This window comes from Typopeltis vanoorti, chromosome 4 (assembly GCF_054136105.1).
Source record: "Typopeltis vanoorti isolate ZY-2024b chromosome 4, IOZ_Tvanoo_1.0, whole genome shotgun sequence".
NCBI classification, from domain to species: Eukaryota; Metazoa; Arthropoda; class Arachnida; order Uropygi; family Thelyphonidae; genus Typopeltis; species Typopeltis vanoorti.
In genome coordinates, this window is record NC_143552.1 from 11,569,971 (window position 1) to 11,592,114 (window position 22,144).

The 22,144-nt window shown below is 35.7% G+C and overlaps 1 protein-coding gene across 2 annotated transcripts in view; it reads left to right on the forward strand.

Annotated features, from left to right (window-relative positions):
- The window catches only part of thoc5 (THO complex subunit 5), a 514,059-nt gene that overhangs the window by 430,033 nt on the left and 61,882 nt on the right, over positions 1-22,144 (forward strand). For both annotated transcript variants that reach the window (XM_090391636.1, XM_090391637.1), the window contains one exon: positions 3,168-3,283. In XM_090391636.1, coding sequence (XP_090247762.1) covers positions 3,168-3,283 — 116 coding nt within the window. The remainder of the gene's footprint in view (positions 1-3,167; positions 3,284-22,144) is intronic.

Here is a 22,144-nt window from a genome sequence, read left to right on the forward strand (position 1 = left end):
ATCACTGTAAACCCATTACCCTTATCCAGTTCAGCCATCACTGTGTTATAAAACGTGAGCAAGTTACTGAGGCATGATCTACCCTTCACAAAACCATGTTGTCCCCCATACAGTATCCCATTTTCATCTATCCAGTCCTGTATTCTTCTCTCGACTAATTTCTCCAAGACCTTGACAACGATGCCTGATATGCTAATCGGTCTGTAATTTACAACATCAGTCTTGGAACCTCCTTTATGCAGTGGAACTATTTTCCCCTCTTTCCACCCCCCCTCGGTACTAACCCAGACCAGAGACTCGAATTAAACAAAGTGGTCAAGGGTACTGACAATTCTGGTATACCATCCAATCCCACAGATGTATTGACATTGAGGTTTTGCAATAGACTACTCACCTCCACATCATTCACCATAATTCCTATATAATCTATTGGTTCATTCATTTCTGCAATGTCACCACCTGAAAGATATATTCTTGCAAAATGCTCACTCAGTAATTCAACTATATCAGCTGCGTTGGTTACCTCCCTACCATCTGCATTCTTTAAAATCATTCTGCCATATACATTTTATCTTTTACTTGCAACATATCGAAAAAACTGTTTAGGATTCTCCTTAGCCTGCATGGCCAATGTTCTTTCATAATCCTTTTTTTTGCTTTTCTTACCACACTCGTTACCCTTGTGGCCTGCGCTTTATACTGTTCACCTTTCTCCTTAAATTCCCTGTATAGTTGTTTCTTTTTTTGCAGCTCAAGCTTAATGGTGTTATTCATCCATTTAACCCCTACGTGACTTATTATTCGGACTCTAGGTATACAGTCAGCCATTGCTTCATGCAAACACTTCTTTACCACCTCCCATGCATTATCAATTCCAAGCCCTTGCAGTTGTACAGGCCATGGCACTGAACCAATCAATCTCCTAAGCTTGTGATACTTACCAGCCCAATAATTCCACATGTACCCTATCGTAATTGTAAATTTCACACATTTAGCCACCTTCCAAGTCAAGACCCTATGATCACTCTCACCAGTTGGTGGCAACATTGTCATATTCGTTACAGTAAATTCTCAGATGCAATTACCAGGTCAAGCACTCACTGATCCCTAGTATTTTCCATTACATGCTGTCGCAGATAGTTATCCCTCAATAACTGCATAAAATCCAATTCCTTCCTCCCGTGTGTCCTCTCCTCCTTCCAATCAATGTTACCATAGTTGAAATCTCCCATAATAATTACCCTCCTTCCACTCATTTCTTCTATTTGCGTATGCATATTATCTCCACCATATATTCCATCACCTGGTCTATAGCAGCACCCAACTGTATATTTAGTTCTGCTAATTTCAATCTCACGCCAAATAGCCTCAAATGTGCTCTTTTCTCTATCCTGCAGTTCCACTTCTATTCTACTTGGCTGTAGCTCATCAGCTATCATCAATAACACTTCACCCCCATTTTATTCACCTCACTCCTGAATACACAAATATTCTTGTTTTAATTCTTTAGTGAAGTGCAAGCAAACAAGTTTTACATGTAAAGTATCTTCATGATTAATCTACTTGCATATAGAGGCTGATGTTGACTTCATGTCAGTTGCCTCAGTATCCCATAATGAAAAATAATATGTTGAGTGTTTTGACTTATACTGAGGTCTCATTACTGGGAGCTGGCTAGATCCAGGAATCTACTATAAATTAAATCAATGCAGAAATCCTATATTTTCTGTATATAAGTAGTAAGATAGTGTATCACAATATTATTAAACTGCTCAGGATCAGAGATAATTGTAGATGCCAATCAGGAAATTAATGATGTTTATTAATTCAATATACAGTTACACATTCTTCTGAAAGCCACAGATAAATGGGGGGGGGGGAGAAGAAAGAAAAAAAAAACTACAACTAGATGACAGAACTTTTGTTAAATATAGCTTTTACTAAGTGAAACCCCAATCACTCCAAGGTTTGGTAATTGGTTATATCTGCAGCCACAGATTAAAGAATACTTCTAATACCTCAATGAAAAACTAATATATCACTTAAATCATGCATTAAAATAAATAAAATTTTGTTTTGTGGCATAAAAGTGGCTTTAATTAATGCAGTGTGATTTAATTAGTTTTAATTTATTAACCACAGTTTTTCAGTTCCTGGAAGTGAGTTTTTTGCTTTTAGTTTGATATTGTGTCATTTGAGATTACAGCATGTTTGAGACCTCAGACAACTAACAATAGAAAATGGGCATTTTGACAGAATTCTATTAATTAGTTATACTTAATGAAGAAAACACCATGACTCTTACTATAACAAATTTGTACAGACTACAGAATAATTTGTTATAATAGATTGCTGTGTGGTAAATTTCTTTGAATAAAGGACTGTACTTCTGGAGATTTGGTTGGAACTCTTCAATACTACAGCAAATACTATTATAAGAACATTGTATTTTACTTCTCTCTAACAAATTATTACATAAAGAACAGATAATGAATATCCATTGTTATTTATTATTATTATTATTCCTGATACCTCCAAGGAGTCCAAAGACTCATCGCAGGAGGACACCTACAACTGTCTCAACCGCTACACCGAACCTCTACTACGAATCATCTCCATCAACGGCATCTACTGCCCACCTCCACCACAACTAGTTTTTTCTTTCTTTTTTTTCTTTTTTTGTCTGTAAATTGCGTGTGTTCTGAAGGACCGATTTGTCTGTATACGGGATGAAAAACCCAAGTTTCCGGGAGAAAAAACCCTGCTACCTCCGTATGAGATCAGCTAACTCACCTTCAATTGAAATCATCCAGATTTCATCCTCCCATCACGACGAAAAACGAACTTATGCCTATTCCAATCAAAGGGCACAATGTACCGTCATTCTTCCAATTGCGCTACAGAGGCACTTTATTTTGTACAAGTAGGAAAATAATGTCTGCATGTGAAACTTTAAAAAAGTTTCAGAAATGATTGAAAGCTTACGAAAATACATACATTCAATATGAATTGCCCTGATACTGCACTACTTAAACTTAGTCTGTGAGCCCATATAATGTTAGTATTTCTTATAGCATTTTTTAAGAAATTTCTTTTGTGAAATTTTTTATGTTCATATGTGCTTTTATCTTAGTCTGTTTTAAAGTATGTGATGTATCTTCTTTCAGCAAAACTTTCCTCGTTAGTATTAATTCCTCCAGCTTATCCACTTGTTTCACCTATATTTCTGTTAACTCTTCATTGGAAAGCAGATAGGAACAGTGAAGCAGATGGTTCTTTATGGGTAAAAATAAATTTTAATTATTTAAAAGTTATGTATTAATTTAATAAGTATCTTCTCTTTATAAATATAAACATAGCATTACACATACTCAGAAAGCTTTTTTCCAGCTTGATTGAATATTATAGTATAGCGTGATATAATGAAAAATTACATTCTTGCTGTCATCCATACTATATTGAAACATATAAAAATAATTTGCATAATATTACTTGTTTGTGCTTATACTGAGAGCACGTGACTTAAGTATCCACTTTAGTTGCTTGCATTAAATCATATTCATGAACAGTTTTCCTCAGAACAGCAGGATCAAAGTCAGTACAGAGGAACCTCTGTTTTCGAATGCCTCGAAAAAATCGGTTCTCGAACATGTTTTCCGAACAGAATCTCGTTTCCCGAACAGGCAAATCGGAAACCACGTGATCCCCGGGCTGAGATGTATGGCAGGAGAGCATCACTTACGCCTCAGCCTCCTCTCAATCCAGACACCTGCTCGAATTTGCAGTGCCTTTTCTTGATTTTCTTTGTGTTTTGCTGTTGTTTTTTTTTTAATAAATTATTATTAAATAAACTACCATGGGACCGAAGAAGGAAAGTGATAGCAGAAAAGCGAAAAGTTGTTAGAACCACAATAGAGGTGAAAAAAGAAATCTTATCCAAACATGAAAATTACGTTTCATGGCTTGGATCTCTCAGATCTTGCTATGCAGTTCGGTATGGCGATATCAATGATCTGTACAATACAAAGAAATAAAGAAGCGATCAAGGGAGCTGATGTTGCAAAAGGAGTCAAAGTTCTTACTAAACAAAGATCTCAGATGATTGAAGAAGTGGAAAAATTGTTGTTGATTTGGATGAATGAGAAACAGTTATGATGACCTGTTTAAAAATTCGTGGTACGAGTGGTGCTAATAGTAAGGCTTGGGTAACCAGGCAATTTTTTATTCAGTGGATCCATGAAATCTTGCCCCAAATGTGAGAAAATACCTTCAAGAAAAAAAAATTGCCATTAAAATGCCTTCTGGTGATGGACTATGCTCTTGCTCACCCTCAAGGCTTTCAGGACGAGTTGGTGGATGAATTTGATTTTATCACAGTGAAGTACCTGTCCCCAACACGACTCCTCTAATCCAGCCCATGGACCAGCAGGTAATTCCGAACTTTAAGAAACTCTACACCAAAGCACTGTTTCAAAGGTGTTTTGAAGTGATCTCTGACATAGAATTAACACTCGGAGAATTCTGGAAAAATCACTTCAATATCATCCATTGCTTAATATTTTTGACAAATCCTGGGTATACAAGTGACTTACAGGACCATTAACTCGGCCTGGAGGAAATTGTGGCCAGTCTTTGTAACAGACACAGAGATTTTGAGGAGGCTGAGTATGCTGCTGTTGTCGATGATGTTGTCTCTTGGCAAAAGCATGGGCTTGGAAGTTGGCAATGCTGATGTGGAGGTCCACACGAATGAGCTCACCACGGAAGAACTGGAACACCTTCGGAAGGAGCAGCAAAAAGATGGTGGTTGAAGAAATGTCTTCAGAGACAGAGGAAGGAAGGGAGGATTCCTAGTTCTTTGATCAAAGAAATGTGTGTGAAATGGGATGAGGTGGAAAGTTTTGTGGAAAGAGATCACACCTTTTCGTCTATATTTTATCTATTTGTTGTGTTTATTCTTTTTATGTAAGATTTTATGCATTTTCGTTATTTTTGTATACAATTTTATGCATGAAGTATTGTTGTTGTAAAGGTTTAAATAAGCAATCATCTCGGGTTCGGGAACGTATTATTCCATTTTATATGAATTCTTATGGGAAAATGGTTTCAGTTTTCAAACAAATCTGTTTCCGAACAGCCTTTAAGAACGAATTATGCTCGACAACCGAGGTTCCACTGTATTTGTAATGTAATTGACAGGTGTCATGGATTCATTAGCTGGCCAAGTGTAGCACATCCACTCCAGGCAGTGCTTTCGGATCCTGCTGTGGGCATAGATGTTTGCAACTTACTAATTCTGTTTGAAAAGAGCTTCTACCATCATTACGACTTCCTTTTTCAGCAAAGACTTTATACTCAAAAACCATACAAGGTAAAGGAGTTGACCATATGATGTCTGATAAAAGATATTAAGTGTGTGAGGGGAGAGAGGCGATTCATTAATTTCTTCATGTTATTGTTAATTTAAAAAAATATCCATTGCTAAAAATTAAAGATGCGAAAAAATTATATTCTTGGTTTAATTCTTTATCCAAGTGTAAGCAAACAAAGTTTGTGTGTGAAGTAACTTCATGACTGGGGAATTCGTATATAGAGGCTAATGACTTCACATCACTTACCTAAGTATCCCATGATGCATTGCATTATACATGTCCATAAGGATATGTGCTTTGCATTACGGGATACTAAGGCAAGTAATGTGAAGCTATTTCGCATGCAAACTTTGTTTACTTATACTTGGATAAAGGATTAAACAAAGTATATAACTTCTTGGCCTCTTTAATTTATAGCATAACCAAGTGGGGAAAACTTTCAACATCTATCTCTAATCCAGAGTATTTTAATAATAAGGTGCGTGTGACACCTTTTGGCTACTTGTATATGGAAATATGACTTCTGCGTTACTTAAATCTTGCTATCACTTCTGGGTCTGGCTCCTACTGATGAGATCTCAATAAAGGTTGAAACCGGTCTGGGTAGTGATCCTTCCCATAATGCATAACATTATACATGTCCTTAAGTTGGAAGTTTATTTTGCACTTGGTTAGACTATAATAAATTTAGTTTAATTCTTTATCTCCAAGTGTAAGCAAACAAAGTTTGCCCCTGAAAATATCTTCAGGACTGAGGTAAGGTGGTAGGTACATCCCTTGGCAACTCGTAGCAAAGGTGGACCAGGCTCTCATCACTCTTTGTCTCAGTATCTCCCATAATGCAAAGCTCATCTCCTTGAGGAGACATGTATACTGCTATGCATTAAGGGAAGGGCCACTACCCAGACCGGTTTCAATCTTTATTGAGGTCTTGTCAGTGGGAGGCATACCCAGAGTAAGATGTTGGAAGTTTATTTTGCACTTGGTTAGACCATAATAAATTTAGTTTAATCCTTTATCCAAGTGTAAGCAAACAAAGTTTGTGCCTGAAAATATCTTCAGGACTGAGGTAAGGTAGTACATCCCTTGGCAACTCGTAGCAAAGGTGGACCAAGCTCTCATCACTCCTTGTCTCAGTATCTCCCATAATGCAAAGCACATCTCCTTGCAGACATGTATATACTGCTATGCATTAAGGGAAGGGCCACTACCCAGACCTTACCTCAGTCCTGAAGATATTTAAGGTGCAAACTTTGTTTGCTTACACTTGGATAAAGGATTAAACTAAATTTATCATGTCCTTAAGGATATGTACTTTGCATTATCGGATACTAAGGATTAAACCAAAAATATAATTTCTCGGCATCTTTAATTTATAGTATAACCAAGTGGAAAAACTTGCAACATCCATTGCTAAATTTACTAAAACTCTTGGTTATTATTTAAAAAACATAACTAATTGATATATTGAATTTGTTGTAAATTTTTTAACTCTTCTATCCAAACTATCCTGACCATTACTGCAGAACTGCATATATATTGTTAACATAGCTTCTGCTGTTTATTGCTTCTGTGAAACAAGAACATGATACATTTGTGTGGCAGTACTCTTACCACATAAAACAGCTGGAATTGAATTAGTTTATTAATTACTCAACTAGTTTTGTGAAATTCACGTGTTTCACATCAGGAGAAATAAGTGAATAAACTAAAAAATCAGATTAGAAACAGGTAATGTTTACAGTGAAATATTTCAATTATTCATTTCACTGTGAAATTAAAACAGGAATAATAATAGAAATTATGCATGTGCTATGAAGGTATTTGCTAGTTTGTAGTTGTCTGCAAACTAGTGGTGACCATGTATTTATGTGTGAAGAAGACCAAACTCGATGCTAAATTATTCCTTGTTTCATGTTGCATTGTTGAATATTTTTAATCATTTCAGTTGCCTCCTTGAATGCTCTTGAGAAGAATCTGTGTAGAGCAATTTGGTTTGTTGCCATAATATTTGATGTTAAGTTTCAGGTATATGTTCAACCAGTCCTTATTTGTGTTTTCTTTTGATCTCTACATCCTTGATGTGTTTAGACTTGAGTGTCACTCTCAATCTATGTGCCTTATGTAGCAGAGCCCACGGGTGTGTTGTAGATACCAGATTTTTTAAGTTGTAAATGGGGGGGGGGGGTTCAGGAGATGAGGGACCTTGCTGAGGAGGCAGAAGGCAACCTTTATACTCTGCTGTTGTAGTAGTCTTGATATCTTATCTGTAATTGAAGAATCACTGTTCATCTGAAATCTTGTGTTTCATGTTCATTCTAGCCAACCTCGCAGAGAGGTTGGCTAGAGTTTTTTTTAGCAATGTTCTGTTGTAACCATTCTTTGGGCAGATGGTACTGTGGTAATCTAGCTCTTGGTTTCTTTTATCTATATTAGTAGAATTTTTTTAAGCTCTCTCATGTAGAGGATGGACAATGCCTGATTTTTTGTCAGATGGTGATGTGGCATGCAAGTAATATCTGGTGTTTGTTGACTTCCAATTCAAAAGCGAATTTAATACGAGAGTGAATATTATTCAGGTATGAGACAAATTCTTCAAATTAGGTAGTAGCATTGCTGGTTCAAACAATATATATATTATTGACATACATGAACCAAAGTTTAGGTCATGTTCCCCCTGGTACTGTAAGGCTTTTTCCTAAAAACACTCCATGAACAAATTTATGTTTCATATCCATATTATTTCAGTAGAATCTCAGTGGAAACTATGCATCCATTTAATTATTGATATGCAAACACATAAAGTGACTGCAGTGATTAAAACGACTTAAATTGATTATGTAGAGCCAACTCTCAATACAGTAACCACATTAATGATAATAAATTGTTGAAAACTCAATAGACATGCTATTCTAAAGAAACTTTTTCTGTAATAGCTATTCCTGTGGTTCCTACTAGTTTTTTATAATGAGTGTCGACTGCACCTTCTCATTCTTTAAATAAGAAAAACAAAATGAGTATTCATGTAGTAATCAGTGTGTTGATGACCCTGTCAAATGAATCATATAAAGCTTGAGCCACATCTAATGAATTTGACAATACTGTTTTATGTGACTGCTTTTAAGCAGAACAGAAGACAATACTGAATGACAAACCTAAGAATAATAATATTTGGTGGATCAAAGGGTTTCGCCCAGTCAAAAGGCCCCTCTTGTTTTCGCCAGGGAACCAGGGCAAACAGCGAAAAGTCAGCTACTGGAACAAATCTGAAAACATACCCCAACTCAATATCACCAGAGTTAAAGATCGGTACTATCAACATAAGAAGCCTGAATGGCAAAGAAATGGAGCTAGCTGAGGAATTAGATAAGTACCAGACTGACATAATAGGGGTGACTGAAACAAAAAAGGCAAAAACTGGCGAGATCTTTCAGAGCAATAAATATAAAATGTTATATTCAGACAATGACAAACAAGGAAAAGAAAGATTAGCCATAGTAATCAACACTGAATACGAGGCTAATTTTCTTGAATGGCAGGCAGTCTCAAGTAGAGTGATATCGGCAAATATCACAATGGGGAATTGTACAATGAGACTTATTTGTACCTATGGTCCCACAGAAGGTACTACTAAGGTAGAAGTTGAGGAATTTTTTGAGGCGTTGGAGAAAGCAACTGACATAATGAAAGAGTTGGGGATCTAAATAGCAGAATAGGAAATGACTGCCAGACACAAAAATATTTTGGGAAAATTTAGAGAAAAGAGCAAAGCTAATAATAATGGCAAATACCTGTTGGATTTCTGCTCAGGACATGGACTGGTTATTACTAACACCATGTTCCAACATAAAAATGTGCACAAATTCACATGGAGAGAAGAGACAAGAAATAAGAAAAGTCTCATTGACTATGGTATTGTTGATAGTGATGTTTTCTCCCTAGTGCAGGACACCAGAGTGTACAGAGGATTTGAAATTGGAAGTGATCACTATTTAGTCTTGAGCAGGATAAAATTGAATTTCATATTAAAAAGAATAAACCGTGCAGTTAGCCTACTGGCTTTGCGCTTCGCAACCATATGCCTGGGGAAGGAGTGTCCCAGGTTCGATTCCCGTTGTAGACGTGAGGAATTTGAGGATCTTCCTCAGGCATAGCCAAGTTAGCCGGTCTTGGGCGCAGTCAGTAGGGTTTTTTCCACCAGTTTATCTGGCGTTTTTCATCCCGCAAACAGGCAAACCGGCCCCCATGAACATACACCTCTACAGTCAAAAATATATTCCCCCCCCCAGCGGCAGACTAGGCGACGGGTCGGTGGGGAGTAGTAACAAGAAGTCGCATCTAAAAGTAACACGCGGACCCTGCATAGGAAGCGGGAATAACACATAGAAGAAGAAGAAGAAGATTAAAAAGAATAACATGTAAGAAAGTTTTAAAGCGAACAAAAGTTGAGCAGCTCTCAGATGTGAACTGTAGACATAAATTCACGAAGATTATTGAAGAAAAAATGAATGAGTTTGAGAACAGGAACCAAATCTTGGAGATTCAGTGGCAAGCCTTGAAGAAAACCCTGATTGATTCAGCCAGAGAGGCATGTCGTGAGGTTGTCTGTAAGGATAGTAAAATCAGAACTCCATAGTGGATATAGGAAGTTAAAGAGGCAGTGAATGAAAAGAACAAAGCATGTCAAAAGTTCTTGGCAAATAAGTCAGCTTGTGCTCTTAGAGAATACAGAGACTAATGTAAGAAAGCTAAACACTGTGTAAAGCTAGCTAAACAAAAATCATTGGAGGACTTTGGTAAGAACATAGAACATACATATCAAGAAGATGGTAAGATATTCTGGAGGTTGTTGAAGAAGCTTAGAAATGGAGGAAAGAGTGCTGTAAAAGGAGTAAGAGATGATAAAGGTGACATGAAAACTGGAGAAAAAGATATCCTTGAAGTGTGGAGTAATTACTTTGAAAAATTGCTAAATGAAACAAGCAGTGATAGCACAGTGGTAAAAAAAACTCTCAACAGGCACACAATCAGGAAGAAGAAAAAGCCATCAAAGGCTTGAAATGATGAAAGGCAGCAAGAGTAGATGATTTTGACCAGAAATGCTGAAGTATGGTGGTATAAAAGTCTTACAGTGGCTGCACTGCATAGTTCAAAAGGTCTGGACAGAGGGAAGAATTCCTGATGATTGGAGTAGAGCTCTAATAGTACCCATATATAAAAAGGGGAATAAAACTGAATGTGAGAATTACAGAGGTATTTCCCTACTAAGTGTTCCTGGCAAGATATATGCAAGTATACTTCAGAAATGGTTGAGAAGAATTGTGGAAGAAAAGCTTGGTGAAGAACAAGCTGGATTTAGGCCAAATAGAGGCTGTCAGGATCAGATCTTCACTTTACTTCAAATAGTTGAGAAAACATGGGAATATAACAAAGATCTGTATTTAAGTTTTGTAGCTCTGGAAAAGGCATATGACAAGGTGCCAAGAGAGAAGCTATTTCAAACGCTACACTTATATGGTGTTAATGGGGCATTATATCAAGCAATACTTAGTCGTAAGTCAGCAGTTAGAATTGAAGGAAGTACAGGAAGATTGTTTAATGTTAAATCTGGCATGAGACAAGGATGTACATTATCCCCTCTGTTATTCATTATCTATATGGATCACATTATGAAGGAAAGTGGTATTAAACATGATATCAAAATTGGAGATGTTAATGTCAGCTCTTTGCTTTATGCGGACGATGTTATACTTCTAAATAAATCCACTACAAGTTTGCAAGATTCCCTGACTAAATTGAAGAACTGTTGTAATAGATATAGCATGAAGGTCAGCAATAAAAAGACAAAGACAATGAAAATATGTAGAATCGTTGAAAATGTCAGCTGTGTTGTGAACAGAGAACCTGTGGAACAAGTAAAACATTTCAGCTACTTAGGCAGGATTTTTAGTGAAGATGGTAAATTAAATATGGAAATAGACAACAGAATCAACAAAGCTGGTATGGTAGGAAGTCAATTGAATAAATTCATATGGAATAAAAGAGAAATTAGTCGGAACACTAAATTAGCTGTATACAAGACAGTGTTCAAACCAGTTTTAAATTATGGATCTGAGAGCTGGGTTAGAAGTAAAACACTTGACCAAAGACTAGAGACCAGAGATATGAGAGTCCTGATAAAGATTAGAGGTGTGAACAGATGGCATCAGTGATAATATCTTAATATAAACGAGGATATTAGGAAAGAACTAGACATTGTCAGCATCCAGGAATGCGTTAGCATAGCTAATCTCAGGTGGTATGGTCACTTAAATAGAATGGGCAAGGAAAGATTAGCAAAACAAGTGTTCTCTGCCAGGTTGGTAGGAAAACGTCCTAGAGGAAGACCAAAGCCGGTACAAAGTCCCTTAGATGATAGAAATATAAGATTTGATAATGTTGCAGTCTTGACAAGTAACAGATTGATTGGAGGAAAATTGTAGATAGGAAGTTAGTAATGATGTAAATTTTTCATGTAGTAGTATCATATCTTGTACACCCTTTGAGGGTACATGTCAGGAATTTGATGATGATGGACCAAAAAACATTACATAGTAATATGAATCATGCACTTTAGAGGAACACTTCAGCATGTAACAGCACAGTCAAAGTCTACAGTTAAAAAAAGAAAAAGAAAAGAACCTATGTTTTTTATTTGTGTAGTCATGAACTAGTAATATCTGTGAACATCTAACAGAACACAGGTAGACATGAGTTGGGTAAAATACTAGAAAATTCATAAGTCTCTACAAGTAAATTATTTGTGCAAGGAGTGTTATTACTCATGATAACCACACTGGATATTCATTCACTGTTATACATTTAAGGTAATATGATCTAAAATGTCTTTCCAGGGTAAACCTTGAGTGATTTGGCCACAGAGGCATCACTTCCATTGTTCTCCAAATCTTTCACACTGATTTCACCCTTGAATTAGAATGGAAATATCTGTAGAAAATGTAAGCAGTAGAAACTGAATGTCTATGGCAAAAGCGATTGAATATTGATAAAAAATGAGTCATTCATCAACTTAATTACTCTTCTATAATGAGTTCAAGATTTAATTTGTATAAAGATGCTAATTATATGAAGAGCCAGAAGCTTCAATTCAGCAACATGAACTTATTTAAGTTAACGGATATTACATCCCATATTCTTTCATAGCGGAATAAGAAACTCAAAGAGTTTCATGCCGAATATAGAAACTATATAAAGTTCGGCGATTCCTAGTGTAAGCAAATACCTGGATAGTGTAACACCTGACCCATTTGGTAGTGCAACACTGAGGCAACTCATAATAAGGGTGGAGTAAGTTCCGATCACTATTCTTGGTATTTACCCATAATGTGAAACCTAGCACCTAGGAGCTGTATTACTGTTCTACATTATGAGAGAAGGTCACTACCCAGACCGGTTTCAACCTTTATTGAGGTCTCATCTGTGAGTAGGTAGACCTAGTTTATAATACCAAGTTTGTAGTGAACAGAGCTTACATACCCTACTAAGAGAATTTCCAAGAAGGCGTCCTAATAAATTACTAATTATATGAAGAGTCAAAGGCTTCAATTCGGCGACATGAATTGAAGCCTTTAATTACATCTCAATATGGGATGTAATATCCCTTAACTTATTTAAGTTAAGGAATATTACATCCCATATTGTTTCATAAGAAACTCGGAGTTTCATGGCGAATATAGAAACTATATAAAGTTCGGTTTTTTTTTTTTACTAAGTAATTTAAGGAATTCTAACGTCACTAGGATATACATTAAAATAAATTTTAATATACTTCAATATTTCAGCAACGTCACGTTGCAATTTTAAAGAAACTTAAGAACAAGACAAGTGCATGTAGGCACAACAAACAGTAAATGAGGAAGAAGCAGGAAGCTATTATTTCTTCTAAAGTCCTGATGGTGCCCCCTAGCGGGCAATGTTAGTATTCTTCAGCGAATGGGCTGAAGGTCTTCTGATGTAGGTTTCCCAAATTTGAGGCAGTATCATGCACCCAAATTTGTTGAGGTTCAGATTGTTTCTTAGGGCTGAAGGTGATTCCATGAAAAGCCTTTCATACTTGTATTTACTATGGTGTACTATCGTGGCATTCCACCACCATATTCTATGGCAGGTATCCAGTGCATAGTCAGCAAGACCAGAGCGGCTGTACTAGTGAAATCGGATGTAGTCCTTGTGTTCTGAGATTCTGATATTGGCTGTTTGGCCAAAGTAGGACAGCTTACAGCTGCAAGGGACCTGGTATACACCAGGTAGGTCTGGGGGGGGGGGGGGAAGGTTGGTCTTTAGTAGAGCAGATAAGGGATGCCAATTTTTTATATGGTCTGTAATAAGAAGTTAAGTCATTTTTTTTAAAGGATTTTTGTAATTTTTTTCCGAGGTGCCTCGGATATAGGGTATGGTGATGGGTTTAGAGTAATTCTTGTTGTGTGTGTGTGGAGGGGGGGTTACTGGTTTCAATATTTTTTGGGGATGGTATTACTGAGAAAGTATTGAGAATGTGGTTTAGTTATGTGGTTAGGGCATTGTTATTTGAACAGATAAGTTTAGCCCTGTTGTGTAGTGTCTTAATGCCTCCGTATTGTTGATTGTTGGTGAAAGTATCTGCTTGTATGGGTGTGTTTTCTATAGACTGAGAAAACCAAGGTTCAATCAGGTGGTGAGCTGGCGGGTGGTGACTAGTGTTTCTAAGAAAGGAAGTCAGTTGTTTTTTTCTTCTTCCACGGTGAATATGATTCTGGGTTGTTTATGTGTGTTAGGAAGGAGAGGAGTACATCGGAGCTATGTGGCCAAATAGCGAACACATCATCAACATAGCGAAGCCAAATGGTTGGTTTTTGTGGGGCAGAGTTTAAGGCTTTCTCTTCAAAAGTCTCCATATAAAAGTTGGCCAAGGGTGGGGAGAGTGGAGATCCCATGGCTATCCCCTCTATTTGTTTGTAGAATTTTCCTTGCCAAACAAAATGGGCTGTGATATCGGGAGGAAATTTAGCTTGGATTAGCTCTAAGGATTCTTTGAGTGGGACATTTGTGGATAAGGAGGAGACATCAAAACTGACCATTATGTCAGTGTGTTTGAGTGTAAGGTTTTCTATGCTGGCTTTGAAGTGGGCTGAGTTTTTTATGTGTGAAGGTGTGTTGCCAGTATAGTGTGAGAGGGCTTTGGCCAAATGTTTAGCTAGTTTGTATGTGGGAGAATCAATGCCATCCACTATGGGATGTAATGGCACATTTTCCTTATGTATTTTTGGGAGTCCATAAATAGTAATTAATAAATAAATAGCTTCTTCCTCATTTACTGTTTGTTGTGCCTGCATACACGTGTCTTGTTCTTAAGTTTCTTGAAAATGGCAACGTGACGTTGCCGAAATATTATAGTATGTTAAAATTTATTTTAATGTATATCCTGGTGACGTTGTAATTTCCTTAAATTACTTAGTAAAAAATGCATAACCAACATCTAAGCCTTTCCACGAGAAGTATATAAAGTTCGGCGATTCCAAGCGTAAGCAAATACCTGGAGAGTGCAACACCTGACCCATTTGGTAGTGCAACACTGAGGCAACTCATAGTAAGGGTGGAGCAAGTTCCGATCACTATTCTTGGTATGTTGCCTCAGTGTTGCACTACCAAATGGGTCAGGTGTTGCACTATCCAGGTATTTTCTTAACCTTGGAATTGCCGAACTTTATATAGTTTCTTTATTCGGCTATGAAACAATATGGAATGTAATATCCCTTAACTTAAATAAGTTCATGTCGCCGAATTGAAGCCTTTTGCTCTTCATATAATTAGTAATTTGTTAGGACGCCTTCTTGGAAATTCTCTTAGTAGGGTATGTAAGCTCTGTTCACTACAAACTTGGTATTATAAACTAGGTCTACCTACTCACTGACGAAACCTCAATAAAGGTTGAAACCGGTCTGGGTAGTGACCTTCTCTCATGATGTAGAACAGTAATACAGCTCCTGGCAGCTAGGTTTCACATTATGAGTAAATACCGAGAATAGTGATCGGAACTTGCTCCACCCTTACAATGAGTTGTCTCAGTGTTGCGCTACCAAATGGGTCGGGTGTTGCACTATCCAGGTATTTGCTTACGCTTGGAATCGCCGAACTTTATATAGTTTCTTATTCAGCTATGAAACAATATGGGATGTAATATCCCTTAACTTAACTAATATATAAAGATGTTTCAGAAATGAAATGAGAAAAACAAAAGAGAGAAACTAATTTTTCATTTGCTGAGGAGGAGGAGGCAGCACGTTTATTGCCAAGGAAGTGTGATGGTGAGAAACAATCTGCTGGATAATGAACAAGGTTGTCTGTTTTTCATAGCGCTTTATTTTATGAGTAGCCTCGACAATTCATGATATATCTGGATACGTTACAGAACTAAGTTTTTCTCAGATGAAAGAAGAAGATGCAATTTTGAGCAAGATAGACACAAATCTCAATCACCAATGTTGTCAATATACCAAATGATCTAATTCTCATTCACTTCATGAATGAGATGTTTCTAGCCTGTTTGGTGATAGGACAGGGAGATCCAATACTTGGTTTCCTAAATCACCTGACTTGATATTTAACATTGTTAATAAAATAGCAAGATTTAAACTCCCAGTTTAAACCTTTCTTGGGAGTTTAAATGTTTGGGTTAAAACACAAATTTATTCATTATCCAGTAAATATATTAAGTTTACTCTCACCTTAAATGCTGTGACATCTCAAAAAACATGATTGTATGATTTGATGAAAATTCTTTTAATATGGGACAGCCTCCTCCAATTCATGATATATATCCAATTCATGATACAAGTAAATACTTTAGGAACAGCAAAGGTAATAACATCAGAACTATACGAAGCACACTGAGGAGAAGAACATTTTAGAATAAGGGACTTTTACAATAAAAGGATATCACTGCTGAAGAGGAAAGGAGAATAGGAATATGGATGTGAAGATAGAAATTTCAATTGGAAAAAAGAGGTTAGGGTTAAAAGGGAAAAGCAATGGAGAGGTGGGAGAGGGAGGAAATTTTGTTCCAGTAAAAAGTACTTATATTATGACTGCATTTTTAGACTAATATATGAAATGGAATAAGAGAAGGGTTCTGCTACATGTATCCATATTGAGTAGGAAGGAAACAAGTTGAAGAGGGAAACATGCAGATGTGAATATTCTAAATAGATTTTTAGGATCTCCAGACTATTGTTGCTTGTTCAGTTTTTGGAATATGTTGTTCTCTTGTATGTATGGATAATAATTATGTAACATGTTTTTCTATTTTTTTTTTTTTTTTTGCATTGTTGGTGTAAGCAATGCTGTAGCACATGCTTTTACTGAAATACATAATCCTTCACTGTCTCTTCTAGTACATTTCCTTCACCTCAAATTTCTCTTCTTGTACCTTTTCTATTCTTATTTTTCCTCATTCCCATCTCAACAGTTATCGCAAGCCGTGTAATAACCACATTAAGGCTTTTGACTAAACTAAGCTGCTTTTTGTGCCACAATGTTTTTCTTTTAATGTATAGCATAGCATTTGAGCAGTCATCCTGAAATGATTAGTTTTGCTATCTCTAAAATGTAACAATTATATATATACACACCTAAACCTCTTTTTACGTGATAGATATGTTCTAAAAATTACGCGTAAATAGAATTCGCATAAAAAGAACTACTGACTCCATAGAAAAAGTGAAGATTGGTTCCAAAAACTGAAATATAAGCAAAATAATGAAAAAAACAAACATTAAATTCGTTAGGATCATAATATTTTTATTTACATTTCATGGAGAATACACATACATATAATGGATTTTAATAACTTAAAAAAAAAAAAACATATTCATTTCAGTTAAGGGGATAATAAATCCCTCATTATTTTATTTTAAAGCCGGTATACGAAACTTGGAGATTGAAATCTAAGGGTTTCATGCCGAAGAACTATCGGCAAATCCATGCGTAAGTGATCACCTGGGTAGTACAACACTAGGGCAACTGGTTGCAAAGGTGGAGCAAGTTCCATCACTAACCTTAATATTTTCTCATAATGTAAAACGCAGCTCCTAGGAGATGTATTACTGTTTTACATTATGAGGAGAGGTCACTACCCAGACCGGTTTCGACCTTTATTTAGGTCTCATCAGTGAGTAGGTAGACCTGGAATACCAAGGTTTAAAGTAAACCAAACTTACATATACCCCCACTAACGAATTGCCAGAGCGGCGTACCCATATATTATTATTACTATGATAAAGAGCCGGAAAAATAGCCTCTTGGCTCTTTAACATATTCATTTCAGTTGTTTGCTAAGGATTCTATAAAAAAAATTACGTTATTCGCTATCGGTTTCTGACATAAACGCGAAAGTTTTCGTGAGACTGTAATATCACTGGAACTACTAGATATGGTATTATCGTCATCGACTTCCGCCTCAACTTGTGGAATTCTTCTTGTCGTGTCTTGAACAAAAGTACCACTGGTTGTTTCAGTAGTTTTAGGCATGAACTCAGTTATTAATCACTGTGTTGATGCTTTAGATAAGTTGCGATATAATTCTCTGTATGAAGACATTAACAACTTAAGCTCACGTGAAACTTCCCAGCACGTTCTTCATTTTGATCATGTCGGGCAAAATAATTGCCTAAATTACTGGTCAATTTAAGACCTTCTTTAATTATATCAACAGTAAAAGTAGGCTTATCTTGATCATTATCATTAACTTCTTCGCTTTCAGGAGTCTCAGAAACAATCTCCACTATTTCGTCTTCGCTAAGAGGTTTATCAATTAACAATTCTTCGATATCTGCCAACGTAAGATCATCGAATCCTTCTCCGCCAATTTCACATGCCAAACCTATTATATTGGGGAATTCTGCAGTATGATTGAAGGAAACAGGAGCATTCTCTTTAACACATGCGGGCCAAATAACTTTCCAGCATGCATTCATAGTTTCTGATCTCAATTCAGATAACGATAATCGAACCTGATCAATACAATCCATAATTGAAAATTTTTTCCACACATCCATAACTGACAGTGTTTCATCATCATTTAGCTTGTTCAAAACATACTGAAATGTTCGTCTAACATAATATGTTTAATCTGTGCATTTGGGTGTTCTATGGCAGGATGACCAGGTGCATTATCAAGAATCAAAAGCACTTTAAATTCGAGACCTTTGTCATTCAAATAGCTTCTAACTTCTGGCACAAAATGTTTGTGGAACCACTCAGTTAAAATATCAATGGTCACCCAAGCTTTTTTGTTGGCCATCCAATGAACTGGCAATTTTTGAAAATCTGCGCCTTTCATTGGCCGTGGTCTTAATGATCGATTTATGAGCAGTGGTTTTAACATCCCATCTCCTAAAGCGTTCGAACAAAATAGGAGTGTTATGCGATCCTTTGCTGCTTTGAACCCACCAACAGTTTTTTGCATTTTTGATACGTAAGTTCTGTTTGGCATTTTTTTCCAGAAAAGGCAGTTTCATCCATATTCCAAACTTGTTCACGAGTGTAACTCCATCTTCAATTATTTTAGCAAGTTTTTGTGGAAATACTTTACTAGCTGTTTCATCAGCAGAAGCCGTTTCACCTTTAATTTTTATATTATGAAGAGCATGTCTTTTAATAAACTTAGCCAGCCAACCATTACTTGAATGAAATTCATATTTTTTCCTCGATTGAGATGAAGTATCTGGATGCAGTTTTTTAATCTGTTCATAAAATCTCAATGATGATTGCTTGATGGAATTTCCGTCAACTGGCATTCTTTTTTGTACATCTATCCACATCACTAAATCTTTTTCGGCCTTTTCTAGAACAACATCTCTTGTGTATAATGATAATTTCACATTCGATTTTGTACCAGAACATACCGCTTTTCTAATAGCCTCTTCATTTTCTTTATAAATCTGGCAGTTGATTCACGGACTCCAAAATGCTTATCCACAGCCGTTGCACCTTCCCCAGTTTGAAGACTATTTAAAATTTGAATCCAAGGAAACGGCTTTCCTCTTTTTTTTTTTTTTTTTTTTTTTTTTTTTTTTTTTTTTTGGTTATCAGCAACATCATGTGAGGGCTGGATTAAAATCTTCGGTTAATGAAATGAAAGGTTTAAAAATTACATGTAGCTTACCATTTATTATTTCTTGGCAAAATTATTAATTTTATAACGCGATTTTTATTTTGATTTCACTTAAAAAATACAAATGCAAAAAATGCGGTAACTGTGTTGTCTACTTAAACACCAAATTCAAACTGCTAAGAACTGTTTTTTTATGCGCAGTCAGTTATGTAATTCAGGGAATTCCCAATAAATGAAAGAATTTAGAATTTTCTTAATTGAAACGACAATGCAATTCTCAGAATTTTCTTGAATTATGGATTTTTTCCTAACTTAGACTTTCGGTTGGTCGCATAAATGTGAATAAAAATCGCGTAAAAAAATTTTTTTTTGATATCTTAATTCGCGTAAAAAAAAATTCGCATAAAAAGAGGTTTAGGTGTATATATATATATATATATATATATATATATTAAAAAAATTTGAATGACTAGAAACCAAGAAAAATGAAAACAAAGTTTAATAGCACAACTAGTTTCAGTTTGTATCAGCCTTCTTCAGGTGCACATTAAGATACAAGCTGAAACTAGTTATGCTATTAAACTTTTTCATTTTTCTCGGTTTCAAGTCGTTCAGTTTTTTTTAAAAAATGTATATCAACTGAGTAAATCAATCTTCCGACGTATGTATATATATATATATATATATATATATAATAAGTTTATATTCATTTAATCAATGAATTTGGTTAAGACTACTATTATTTATGAGTAAAGTAACATCATTTATAGATAAATACCAATCCTTGTTAGTGACTTCTGCTATTATTATAAGTAAGATTATTATTATTAGACCTCTAGAAAGTCAAGAACACATCAAAGGAACTATACATCACCCAAACAGCTGTATTGCCTTCTCATAAATGCATTCACACTAAATGCACTCGCTCACTGTTCTGTGAGAGAAAGATCTAGGATTCTCCCCATATTCTCTTCTTACCTTCCATATAATGAAAAATTTCATCAAATGATATCCTGTAACATCCATTCAGAAGCGTGTAGCCCTTGTTACTGTTTACTAGTGTCTTCAATCCTCAGCTGTATTCTATAATCCAGATATAATCTTTGTAATTATCTTTAAACCCTTTCCACAGATTCTTTTTCCTCCTTGACCTAACATCTTCACGACTGGGTTACTTGTATATAGAGATTAATTATTTCACATCGATTTCCTTAGTAAGGTCAAAACCGCTCTGGGTGGTGGTGCTTCCCATAATGCAATGCACTATGGGATACAAAGACAACTGATGTGAAGTCATTAGCCTCTATATACTTGCAAACTTTTTTGTTTGCTTACACTTGGATAAAGGATTTAAATCCAATAATATAATTTCTTGGTATCTTTAATTTATAGTATAACTAAATTAAAAAACTTTCAATATCTATCTCTCATTCAGAGTATTTTAGTAACAAGATGTGACACCTTTTGACTACTTTTATATATAAATATGACTTCTGCATTATTTCAACCTTGGTATCACTTCTGGATTGCGCTTCCACTGATGTGAAGTTCTACTTAAGTTCCACTGCACAGAACAAGTAGAGATCAGTTCTGGACCATGGAGACTCCCACCAAATTTTCCATTGATTTTTTTAACTAAATTCCAGACTCTGTTCAGCTTGGAACAATGTTACCTGGAATTGGGATATGTGATTAAAATTCAAACAAGCAGTAAAACAGAATATGATGGAATAGGAAAAGAACTGGCTATCCTCAAAAGAAAAAAGTTATAAGACCTGTATAAAGATAAAAACTGGTTCGTAACAAACCAATGCAATGGTATAGAATGCAGCAACATCATTAGAACATTAACATAAAGATAGAACAAGTAGAAGAAAGAAATTCTAAAATAAGAATACAGCAGCACTTAGTAGATAACCCTTCAGCTGCATTCTTCAATAGACAATTTGTAAATATATTATATATTTTTATTTTATCATCATCATGCATATCAAGGATTCAGGCCTAGTGCCTGTTCCAGCCTTAAAAGTCATCGTTTAAGAGAACGTCCTGGTTTTCTTTTTCCTAATGGCTTGTACTTTAAGGCTTGTTTTGGTAATCTTTCTATTTTTATTTTATATATATTTTATTTGTTTGTTTGTTTGTTGTCGTCGCCTGCACCTTTGTACTACCCTGCAACTTTGTACTGCTCCTTAACTTTAATCAACACTACATATATAAAACATTAATCTACTTACCACTTAATTCTACCAAGTCTAATTTCTGTCCCCCCAGCCATTAAACAGACCTAAAGTTGTCAGCCTATTTAATATATGCAGTTCATCAACTCTCGCACAAATCAATCCGAAAAAATTTATTTTTTTATCGACTGCGCCATTCTGATTTAATTAATAAAGTTTGAGGGTTAAAGTGAAGAAAACAGGAAATTTTCATGACTTTGCGACTATACACAAATTTACCGTAATGCAAGTCGTGGCTAACCAAAATTTAATATGCACACAGGTTCACTAATTTTTTTGGAAATAGTTCATTGGATAGAGAACAGGAAAGGTAGTTACAAAACATTTCATTCTAATCAAAAAAAAAGTACAATACACATGGGAGAGGTAATCTCTATAAGCCC